At 38.6% G+C, this 12,608-nt stretch overlaps 1 protein-coding gene across 3 annotated transcripts in view; it reads left to right on the top strand.

Moving 5' to 3' along the window:
- KIF15 (kinesin family member 15) overlaps positions 1–12,608 on the top strand; it is a 58,519-nt gene that overhangs the window by 20,604 nt on the left and 25,307 nt on the right. For all 3 annotated transcript variants that reach the window (XM_048838835.2, XM_075125678.1, XM_048838836.2), the window contains 10 exons: positions 634–775; positions 2,160–2,301; positions 3,161–3,355; positions 4,365–4,472; positions 5,727–5,832; positions 6,943–7,108; positions 9,915–10,065; positions 11,174–11,259; positions 12,025–12,100; positions 12,401–12,487. In XM_048838835.2, coding sequence (XP_048694792.2) covers positions 634–775; positions 2,160–2,301; positions 3,161–3,355; positions 4,365–4,472; positions 5,727–5,832; positions 6,943–7,108; positions 9,915–10,065; positions 11,174–11,259; positions 12,025–12,100; positions 12,401–12,487 — 1,259 coding nt within the window. The remainder of the gene's footprint in view (positions 1–633; positions 776–2,159; positions 2,302–3,160; positions 3,356–4,364; positions 4,473–5,726; positions 5,833–6,942; positions 7,109–9,914; positions 10,066–11,173; positions 11,260–12,024; positions 12,101–12,400; positions 12,488–12,608) is intronic.

The following is a 12,608-nucleotide window of genomic DNA, read 5'->3' on the forward strand; positions in this document are numbered from 1 at the left end:
TAAGCAATGTTTGTCTAAACATAATACAAAATGCACACATCTCAATGTGAAACACTTTTGCAAAACTTATTTTTTAATTGTTAAACTTTTCATCAATTTAATCTACCGCATGGTAGTGTTAAAAACATTCTTTAAAAGTGCCCTTCTTCAGTGCATGTGATAATACTGTATAGTAATTTGCAATACATATTCGTTTTCTATTTCATCCTTTTTTGTGATGCAAAAAAATTTGACAATGGTTAAACCACTAGTGTGCTGCAACCATTGTCTGTCATACTGACCAATGTTGTCTAACTGTTTCCCTGTTCTTCCTGATCAGTCTGAGTGTATCCATCTGTTGTCTCGTTCTTTATGTTTAGGTTGTAAGCTCTTTGGAGCAGGAACAGTCTTTCTCTCCTCTTTTTGCACAGCACCTAACACAGTGGGATTGTGCTTCATGACTAGCTGTTACAGTAATACCAATAATAAAAATAATTACATAATCCACATGAACATAAGCACTATTGTTCATGTCCAGTTGGCTTAGTCTGAGTTGCTGAAATGTTCAAAAAATTGTTCTTATTTTGTTGATAGAGCTTATTATGATTGTGAGTTCAGGATTATATCAGAGGATATCTGTTGTTTGTTTTTTAGGTCATCAGTTGTATTCCACCACTACATCCACAGAAAGCAATTCACTGGTGTCTTTTGAAAGGTTGAAAGCACGCCTGCTGCATACTCAGAGTGAACTGGAAAGTTCAAAACAAGAATATGAAGAATTTAAAGAGCTAACTAAGTGAGAGGAAACAATGTAGAAATGTTTTAAACTAATATTCTTCTGAAAAATATATTTTTCTAGGATAGACCTGTATTTATATTCTTCTGTGGTCAAATCCTGGACCCAGAATACAACCCAAGTAAATTTGTCTTCTAGAGAGAGTCAGAGTGAGGGGAGAAAGGGAAAACATAATCCTCCCCATATCATCACAGTCTACTGAGCAACAGTTTACAGACATCACATTAGTCTTGTATATTTGGAGATCTACTTACCCTGCTCCTGCTTCTTCACATTAGGATGTAGGTAGTCCCTGCAGAGCAGATCTTTATGGCGTGCAGTCTCCCCAAACCCTGATCTGTATAGTAGAAGTCCACTTGGCTACAAAGGGAGGGCTGAACCCATTGTGTTTGACTTTTTCATGATTTTGCCCTGAGCCCCAGCAGATGCCTCCCGCAGGGCTGAAGTCCCTAGCCCCACCACCCTGTCACAGGGCAGAAGCCCCGAGTTCCCCTCCCTCCAGCCTGGTAGGCGGAGAATGGGGGGGGGTGGGGGCAGAGAGGCACCATGAAGGAACCTACATTTAAAAAACCCATATATTAAAGCTTAAATAGTTTTAGCCACAAACTTAATGGTTCAGCAAATATGTTGGACACCAGTTTCTACTCTGTCCTGAGCAGCAGTAAGCTGAGATCCTGCTCCCATTGATGCTTATGAAGTTTTGTTATTGACTCTGAGATCAGAATGGGAAGTGGATGGTGGTAACACTAAACACAAACAATCCATGCTTGCACGAGACTCTTGGCACTGCAGTGATGTGAATGATACCAGCTATCACACTACTGACATACATACAAAACAGCTAAATATTATACAGTGAAAGATCTTCCCAAATTTCCACTTACCTTTAATAACATTCTTAAGTATTTATTTTAACAAGTCAAAGTAATCTTAATAATACTTGGAAAAAATGTTTAGAGGTTTTTATTAATCTTGTTGCGCTTCAGTTCAGGTTTCTGATTCACATGTAACTGTGGATAACATCATTAATGCTTAAAGTTTTGGTATGGGTGATGTGATCTGTTCTTTAGAGGAAACAAAAAGCTCTGAACTCAGGTGTTGCTGGATAAAGGAGGAAGTGATTTTTCCATTTTAAGGCTGTGTTTAAGTGTGCATATATTTTTTTAATTATGTGATCACAAAGCAGCTTTTAATAGCTCTTTTAATGGGGTCCCCACTGATCCTATAAATAGCATAATCTCAAAATTGAAATATTTTGATGGCTTGGATGAAAGTGTCTGGAATTGTTTTTCAGTGTGACAATTACACAGCACCTTACTGTCAGACTAATGATAGAGTGCATGATGACTTTTGGGCTTTGTGGTAAAATCTTATGTCTAAACAGGAAAAGGCATCTGGAAATGGAGTCAGAACTTCAATCCCTTCAGAAAGCAAACCAGCATCTTGAAAATATTTTGGAGGCAACCAAGGCACACAAACGTCATGAAGTCTCTCAATTGAATAAAATGCACAGAGAAACTATTAAGGTACAGGAATATGTTAATGAGAGGTTGTAAATACAGCAGTATATAGTTACATATGAGTTGGATGAAACAAAAGATTTCTTTAGTAAAAATCAGAGTGTAAGATACTTAGCCTGACAAGTTTTCCAGTATATAAACTTACTATATGATTAAAGTGATATCTTCATTTCTATCTCTTGTTCTGAAATACTTCCTGATGCACTACTGCTTGTAACTGAGTTGTGAATCAGAAAAACATGCAGTTGTGTGGAATGTAATTGACCAGCTTTGACCATTTTACTTTATCCTGTATTTTGTTTATAGAATTATGAAATGTGTTACACTATAGTTAAGGCTACGATTTTGTCACGGAAGTCATGGATTCTGTGACTTCCAAAGACCTCCGTGACTTCAGGCGGCTGGAAGCTGCAGGGTCCCGCCACCACCCGCAGCGGCCAGGAGCTGCGGGGTTCCCCTGCCACCTGAGGCCCCTGGATCTCCCTAGTGGCAGGGGGAACCCCAAAGCTCCTCTCTACCGCAGGTGCCGGGGGGACCCTTCAGCTTCCAGCCGCCACAGGCAGAAGAGGACCCCACAGCTCTGAGTCGCGGGGTAGAGGAGGACCCTGGAGCTCCAAGCCCCCATCGTGGTGGGGGCCCCAGAGCTCCCAGCTGACCCCGACATCTGCCCAGCAGCTCCCCATTTTGTCATGGATATTTTTAGTAAAAGTCAGGGACAGGTCACGGGCAATAAAGAAAAAATTCACAGAAGCCTGTGACCTGTCTGTGATTCTTACTAAAAATATCCGTGACAAAATCTTTGCCTTAACTATAATCTGTCTATTTTATATTTAAACTAATACTTCCTTCATAATTTCTGCAACAGAGTATGACTACTCCGACAAAGGCTTACCAACTAAGGTCTCGTCTGGTGCCACGAATAAGCCCTGAAATCTTGGTCTGTGATTCCATGGATATTCAGAGTTCAGGGGAGGTGGATAATATTTTCAATGAGCCAGTTCCTCCGGAGATGAATGAACAAGCTTATGAGGCCATTGCCGAGGAGCTCAGAATGGTGCAGGTAAATCTTCAGAATAAGAGTGGAAGTGCATATGTAATTGTTTTGTTTGGGGTTTTTTTACAAAAGCATGTTTTGATACTCATTGAGTAATATCAATTTTTCACCAAAAATAACTTTTGGTTTTAATGTAACAATTCACTTATAAAACCAAAGTAAGTGTTTAATAAATATTTTAGTAAATTATTGTGATGCCTAGTAGCATGCTATCCTGTACTTATGCACCCTTAGCATTTCCAGTGTAAATGCCACTAAGAGAGTTCACACTTGTTATGCATTTTCTCTGTCTACATGTTATTCATTTATATTTTGTGAGAAGTTTTAGTTTAGCAGAAATGGCACACTCCTGGGCATTTAAACCTGAATACTCAAACCAAACTGTTCCATCACAGGGAGATTCAGGCAGAGGGGCCACCACCATTCAAAACTGTGGCTTAGTTCAAAGCTAGAAGAGACTGCACTATTTGAGAACCTGTTTAAAAACTGTGTAAAACCTCAGTCCTTTTATCCTTCTTTTAAATTTCCTGAAAAGAGATGCTTTTGCCATAGAAGAGCAAAGCAAAGTGTCTGAGATAATCTTGATAATGTGGCTCTAATTTTCATTAATATGAAAACTTGTATATAACAGAACTCCTTGCTGAACTGCCCTCAAACATTTCATATAGCTCACAGATCTTCCCAGAAATCTCTAGTCCATTTTTGTCTATTCTGAAGAGCAGAATACATCAAACTTATACATACATACATACATAAAGTTAAGAATGTGCATGTTTGCAGGATTGGATCACATTTTGGTATTTTGCTTTGAGGGATCTCCCAGAGATCTGGGAGTAAAGGATATCCCTGTGGTACTGATAAACCAATAGTTCTCTCTCTGAATGTCCTTGCTTCAAGCCATAAAGACAAAAATCTTGACTGTTTTAAGTATTTGGTGTACACAGGTCTGACCATATGCCATGTGAAAATAATGGGAAGAGAAGCTTTCTAATTATGCATGTCTGCCATCTTACAGGAACAACTGAGCACTCTTCAGATCAAGCTAGATGAGGAAGAAAGTAAGAACTTAAAACTTCAGCAACATATTGATAAACTAGAGCATCATTCTGCACAAATGCAGGAGGTGAGGTAGCTGTGTAACACAAATTTTTGTGAGAGTATATACAAAAGAGGTGAATATCAATCACATTTCTCAGCTATTTTCAGGCCCCTGTTTAGTGAATTTTAAAATATTACTTGGATTTTTAAGAGGCAAAACTGCTAAAATTCTAACACTAGAACTGAGCAGAAAGACCAGCTAGACAACAGCCAGCATCAGCGCTTTCTAAAACTTATTTTGAAATATTTAAAGCTGCTTGATCATAGAGTAAAAGTATAAATGGCGAGGCACTCAGAATGCCTACTGGTGGTGTTTTTTGCCCAATTTCATGATGTGTGGTAAATTATCAGTTGTCACCAAAAAATATTTTCTCTAAAATTTTGCAGTGCTAAAAATACTCCTAGTTCTAGCTGTGAATGAACAAAACTGTCATTACTACATATAAAGTGTACAGGTCCTCTTTATTTTTCTATTTGTGGATCTACCCAGCCTAACTAACCAAAAAGTTGTGTGGAATATTTTTCTGCAATGTGTAACACATACGATACAGCACCCCCCATGATCTTGAGTTAAGTCACTTAATCTCTTCTCAGCCCCCTTACCTCCCTATAGTGGTTATCTATCTCATTAAGAGTTTGGGAAGATTGTAAAGTTCACTGAAGACAAAATACACATTTTAGGTGTGAGGAATTATTCCACTGAATGATACAATTCACTTTTGTTGATAGGCAGAGCTTATAAATGGTGAACTCACCTTAAAATTAAGGAATAGATTTTTAGGGTAATGCCATAAAGCAGATAACATGCTCTCTTTGTGGTATAGTGGGAGTTGTAGTGGAAGAGTAGAAAAGATGAGTGTGGCAAAGGAAAGATGGGATTGACAGAGAAGAGCATCAGTCTTCCTCCACACTTCCACTACTTCAGCTCAGGAGCAGATTTGAAGTTCTAAATTATCAGGTGAAGGGTACTTAAAGTGAGGCTGATAGGTCCTTTTTTCATCTCGGATTGCTTCCTCAGTTACTTCAATAGTTCTTCTTGCTCTATGGGCTTCCAATTTACTGAGCTATTCGCAACCATAACACACTTGAATGTTCAGGACTCATGTGATTGGTTTGATTATAAATATCCAAAATAACTTTCTCAGCATACAGAGAAATGCATCTTACATAGTCAGAGCTGGAAAATACACAACACATAAAAATATTTCTATTATTTCAACTAAGATTTATACACTCCTATACTTCTCTTCCATTTTTAAATTTTATTTCTCTTCTAAAGCTATTCTCATCAGAAAGAAGTGACTGGAATAAAGAACAGCAGGAGCTCCTTGGACAGATAACATTTCTCAAAACACAACTTCAAGATGCTCAAAGCAAGACAGATAGTAAGTCCGTGTAGCTCTGAAATGCTGTTTGAATTTCTCAAGAGGTTTCATGTTTTGAAGCTACTATGACAAATACTGAATAACTGCTTTGGTTGGGTAATGAGTTATATATAATTCTGTCCTACGAGTAATTTTTCCTGTCCATTTTTGATCAACCTGCATAGCTGGTCATAGAGTTTAAGGCCAGAAAAGGCCATCAGATCATCTACTCTGACCACCTCTATATCACAGGATCTCCAGTTATAGACAATGGAAGGAGATGATTCATCCTAAGTGAATATGGAGTATTGTTTTAGAAGATTAAAATTAAAATAATAAAAAGGAAAAAGGTGAATGGTCATTCTACCAAGCTGCAGTCCCAGATTCAGGAGCAACTTTTAACCTTCCTTCTATCATTTTAAGTTTTTAAAAAATGTCTTCACTTGTCTTAACTCCCTCTGGTGTCAGTCTGCTAGAATGCCTGCATTATATTCTGAGGGCATACATACCTATGTATTTTTGACATTTCCAGTTAGATTAGTTAGACAACTAGAAATATAGTCATGTTTGAACTCGTTTTCCTGATACAGCTAGTACAGAAGCAGTTGGACTTTTCTTTTTCCATATTATACTAAGCTAATAATGTATGAGAAATATAGAATATTTAAAACTCACAAGTGTGGTAAACAGGTAAACCTACTTAAGATGACTTTTAAAAATACAAAATACAGTAAAATGTGAGAACACTTAAACAATAAGCAAGTTCTAAATCTACCCTCCAATAAAATAAAAATCTACCCTCTACTGCCAATAAAATTAAATAGGGTTAACATGCATTTAGTTTACCAGTTCTGAGTTACAATTACGTGCCCACCTCCTAGCATCCTTTTGATTCAGTGTACACTTTTTCTGCAAGTCAGTACTTCACTGAGCATTCTTTGCCTCTTTTTTTTCTCCTTCAGTTTATTTTTCTCCACAGTTTTTTTGAGGAAATGGCCATTTTTACTGAGAATTATATGTAGTTTTGCTTAATTTTCAAATAAGATTTTTCAACATCCCTGATATTGCATCTGCAAGTGAGCAGTTTTATAAATTAACAAAACTTCATACATTTCTACATGTTTTTGACAGTATTAAAAAGTGAAGTCCATGACTTACGCGTAGTCCTGCAGTCTGCAGACAAGGAGCTGTCTGCTGTAAAGATGGAGTATAATACCTTCAGAGAAAAACAAGAGAAGGAAATGAGTCAGCTCTCTATGAGACACATGGATGTACAACTCCAACTGGATAATGTTAGGTATGTGATCAGCTCCTTCTTAGTGGAAGCTTTTAAGCCTTCCACATGAGAGTGCATCCAGATTCTTAATTCTATGCTAATATATGCTAACTTTCACTGTAAATAATCCTTCCTATAAAGCAGAGCTCAAGTTAACCACTGTATTTTTTTGAATGTACACACACTGCTTTTACAGGCTCAGCTATTTCCTATATATTTAGAAGATAGGGAAAAAAGGTGGTGAAATTGACAGAGAAGCCCCCTTAATTTTGGCATTTGTGCCTATAGCATTTTTCCATTACAGTAGAATCTCAGAGTTACAGACACCTTGGGAATGGAGGTAGTCTATAACTGTGAAATGTTCCTAACTCTGAACAAAGCGCAGTTCAAGCTCCAGATCCAGCAACTGACACTCCAGGCCAGGCTTCAGCATCAGTTGAGCTCCCTACTCAGTGCTGGCAGCAGTTTGCAAGCTTTTCTCCCTCCCCTGGGTGGGTGGATGGGTGGTTGGGGGTGTGTGTGAGTGAGAGAGAGACAGAGAGAGAAAACAGTGTGTCCCCCTCCCCAGGGTGGGGAGGTAAAAACAGTGTATCCCCCTGCCAGCCGGAGAAGGGTGGGGATAAAAGCAGCACATCCTTCCAGCGGGCGGGTGGGAGGGGTGAAAGCAGCGCAGACCCCAGTGCTGCTTCTGCTTAGCTGGCTCCAGGTGCCTTGGGCTGGCAGCCCCAGCCTCTTGCTGTAAGTGGCTGCCCCTCGTGGGGGAGGGGTGGGGACAGCCAGCCCAAATGTGCCTACCTTTAAGATGCAATACAGCAGGGGTGGGCAAACTTTTTGGCCTGAGGGCCACATCTGGATATGGAAATTGTATGGTGGGCCATGAATGCTCATGAAATTGGGGTTGGGATGTGGGAGGGGGTGATGGCTCTGGGGTGGAGCCAGAAATGAGGAGTTGAGGGTGTGGGAGTGGGCCCTGGACTGCGGTTGGGGGGGCAGAAGGGGTGAGGGCTCCATTTGGGGATGGAGGCTCTGGGGTGGGGCTGAGGATGAGGGGTTGGGGGTGCAGGAGGGTGTGCTGGGCTGGGACCGAGGGGCTCAGAGTGCAGGAGGGGGATCAGGGCTAGGGCACTGAGTTGGGGTGTAGGAGAGGGTCAGGAGTGCAGGCTCTCCGGGCGGTGCTTACCTCAAGCAGCTCCCGGAAGCAGCAGTATGTTCTCTTCCCCTCCCTGTCCCAGCTCCTAAGCGGAGGTATGGGCAGGTGGCTCTGCATACTGCCCCGTCCACGGGCACCGCCCCTGCAGCTCCCATTGGCCACAGATACTGACCAATGGGAGCTGCGGGGGTAGCACTTGGGGTGCGGGAGCGTGCGGAGTGGGGATAAGCTGCTGCTTCTGGGAGCCGCATGGAACGGGACAAGCCCTGGATCCCGTTCCCCAGTGGGAGCTCAAGGGCCAGATTAAAACATCTGAAGGGCCAGATGTGGCCCCCGTGCCATAGTTTGCCCACCCCTGCAATACAGCATAGTACAGTTTTTGGGGGGGGGGTGTCTCTGTTGCTGCCTGATTGGTTACTTCAGTCAACAGGACACCATGTGAAACTGGGTCAGTCCATAACTCTGGTGTTCGTATCTTTGAGGTTCTACTGTAAATGTGATTTTTCCAGTAAGTGTTCGGACCTCCCTTAAGTAGAGTGAATTTGCTGAGGAAGCCTGTCTTTTTTTCAATTCTTTAATGCTAAAATTAAAAGCCTCACTCTAGTCTGCCCATGATGTCACTGCTTCACATTGTTGTGTGCATTGAAAAATCCATATAACTAAAATGAAAACATACATTTAAAATCAGTTTGTTCAAAGGTTGGCAATTCAGGATTGAAAATCTTTCTGTACTTCATGCTATAATTGACATTAAGTGCTATTAGGAGCAGGAAACTGGTAAAGTTTTATTTATCATTCAATAGCAAGTGATATTAAACAGGCACATTTGCACTAAAGTAACACAATTTCAATACATGGGAAATCTTTTCCATTAAGCAAGATGACAAGTGGTCTTGACTGTATTATTGCATCCTATTGGGATTACATCTTGTGTGGCATGTGACATCTTCTAAGTAATATATTGAAGATCGAGAACCATGCATCAAAACTACTGACATGGTTTCACTGCTGCCCCTAATTAAATATTAAGAGACTGACCCTTTTAGAGGTGCTCTAGTAAATACCAATCTACCAGCTCTGTATTCGTTTTATGTTTCATAACCTGTGTCAGCAGGTGCATAGCCCCTGTAAATTTTTACTTTTAATCTTAATAAGTATTAAGTGACCTAAATATTCCTCAAGACAACAGTTTAAAAGAAAATAAATCCAGCTATACAATATACAGAAAGCTCTTGTGAGACAAATAAACTATACATGAGTAAGAGAAAATGTAACTGAATAAATGTGTGAATACACAGGGCCAGTCTGATGTTAATCACACTACCATCAGCAGACAGACAATGACTGATGGTGACTGAAGTATCACTTAAAATATTGAAGGATGTAAATTTTGGCTCTTTTTAGAGGAAAACAGCAGTGGCTGTACGTCCAAAACAGCACAGCGCCTCTCCCACCATCTCCACCAATGCCCCTTAAAACACTTGAGGTGTCACTTAATATTTAATATCGTGATAAAAAGGACATAACCAAAGCCTGTAAGTCTTGACATGACATCCATTTTTTATAAAACAAGACTGCACTCTGGATTATTTATAGCTTTTAAAATATAATTGAGGTATTTTTATTGTCCAGTACAAATTCTTGTTTTCTAATAATGTCAAAAAACTTTTAATGAAGGCTAGAACATGAAAAGATTCTTGAAGGAAAAACAAGTCTGCAGGATGACTATGACAATTTACAGGAAGTAATGAAGTTTGAAACTGATCAGCTGAAGCAACAGCTTGAAGACAACAAACAAGAAACTGAAGCACTGAAAACTGAGCTTCATGTAAGAAAGCCAAAGCTGTTACACAGTATAATCGCACCTCTCATTTAATCAAATTATGTAACTCATCTCATTAAAATGACATTACCAACCTTAGGCCAAAAAAATTCACTGTTTTGATAGTGGTCCTATCTGGAAGGTGTTACTTCCAGAAGTTTATTTAATTTTCCAGCTGACTCTTGAAACCATTGGGTTATAAGAGACATCCAGTCACATTATGCTAAAATTCTGTTGTCTACCAAAGAAATCATTATCATCTGATGGGGTTTAATTAAGATGGGCTAATTGGTAAAGAAACTGGGCATTACTTTTGAGATGAATATTGGGAGGAGTACCCTGAAGGGTTCAGATTTCAATTCTGACTTAAAAGAGGCATCTCTGAAATATTTGAAAGTTGGTGCTTTTATACACTGGCAATAATGGTCTTGTCATACTGATTTATTATTTCTTGGTGTTAGATCACTGTCCTGTCATCTAGTTGCTGCTTTTCTTGAAAACCTTTCACAGACTTCAGTGATTGCAGAACACAGCACCAAAGCTGTTCAAGGGCTTTTGTAAATGCTTTTGCCTTCTTTCTGCATTGTATGCTGGCTACCTGATCAGCAAACTTGTTTCAAGATTCTCTTTTGGCATTTAAAGAAATGAAATGGAAACTATATGTTCCTTTTTAAAATTAACACTGTATAGTATTACAACTGAAAAAAATTAAAACCTAATTCAGAGAAAATTCTGTCAATTTGTGCCCCCTAAGTCTTAAATAATTTAGGATCCTATCTAACCGTAGGACTGCTCTCTCTCATAACGACAACTGAGATGGGTGTCACTAGAATTGCTGACTTGTCAGTATGCACTAGAGTTTACCTTTAGAATTATTCAGGGCAAGGTTCAAGAACTCTTTGTTTCTGTTTTGTCTATGCTTTGTGTAGCATTTTGAGTTGTTTTATTTTTCTTCCTCCTTTTTAATCTTTTGGTTTTAAATTATTTTTTTAGAAATATTATATTAATATGTTGTTACCAAATATCCAAAGGCCTCTTAACAGAAAAGAATTAAAATATTATTTTAATCTGTATACTTCAAACAGAATGTTATAAAAATTATGTTGTGTTTTAGAATCTTTTGGAACTTTTGGAAACAGAAAAAGGACGTAATCAAAAACTAACATTGCAATTACAAGAAGACAAAGAAAATAATTCAAAGTGAGTATTGTTGTGGGTTTGATTTCCAGTTGAAGTCAATGGTTTCATCCTATGCTAAGTTTCATTTTTTTGTAGCTCTTGCTATTGAAATACATTTCTTTTTCCAAAAATAAAAGTGCAAACGTTCTAAATGCATTGTTTTGGAAAATATTCACCTCTGAGTTAACTACCAGGACTGAATTTGGCCCAAATTGGTGAGTTCTTTAAACCTCTGAAATCACTATGCATAGTGAATCTTTTGATGTATTTTGTAATTGCCATTATCTATCTCTTGATATCAAGAGAAAAATGTTTTAGTATCTAAGATGTCTATTCCAGTAAATGTGGATGTTCCCTTTCTAAAAAGAGAAAACAATAAGAAACTGATGAGGCAATAATAACACCTTCAGTTCACTTGAAAACATCCATTCAGAAAAGCGTGTTAGAGATTTTTGTCCCAGGCAGTATAGAGATTATTACTTGATGGATTTTTAGTCAGTGTCTTTACTCCACTAAAGACAGCACTACTTCTTTTTAAATTATTTTTAATGAACAGTTTCATTATAAAAATGTTCTTTTGTATGTGGAAGGTCTAGCATCAGCTGCAGTGTATGGCTGCAAGCTGAACCATTAGTTTTTTGAATAGCATTAATCAACTGGTAGTGAAAAAACCTTTAAAATTAAATGGGACCCAGGGCCAACCTATGTAGTTTGTTCCTTGTTGAAGTTGTCTTTTCTTATGTTTTGATTAAGTCTCTTACAAGAAATATATTCCTTCTCTTCTAGAGAACTCTTGAAAGTACTTGAAAATGTACAGCTGGAAAAACAGTCCTCTGAAATGGTGACACGATGTGAGCAGCAGGTATAAAAACACATTTTGACAATTGAAAATTGAGTTTTTTCCTGTGTATTTCCTGTGTATTAATGGCAAAAGAACTTTTATTAAACTAACTGTTTAAAGATTAATAGTAAAACAAATTCAGTGCTTTCAAGTCTCAGGAATCACAGTTGCTTTTTAACTACTATGATACCTTTTAGCCCCTCTAGCATATTAAACAGTACAGCTATCTCTCTTGTATTATTCCTAGTGTTACGTTTATACTAAATGTACACAAGAGGTAATTGAGGGCTATTTCTATAACTAAAATAAAGTTTCTTCCAGGAAGCAAAGTTGCAGAAATTAGAACGGAATCTGGCTGCTGCCGAAGAAGTTATTGCTTCTCTGGAGAAGACTAACACTGCTGACAAGGTAGCTACTTTTTATTGTTGGTTCACAAGTTCTGAAAGAAATTGACTTCTTTGCAGCAGAGCTGGAAGCTAAGCCCTTCCTGACTGTGATAATGGGTGAAAAAAGCTCTCATACATCTGGC

Source organism: Caretta caretta, chromosome 2 (genome assembly GCF_965140235.1).
Source record: "Caretta caretta isolate rCarCar2 chromosome 2, rCarCar1.hap1, whole genome shotgun sequence".
In the NCBI taxonomy this organism is placed as follows: Eukaryota; Metazoa; Chordata; order Testudines; family Cheloniidae; genus Caretta; species Caretta caretta.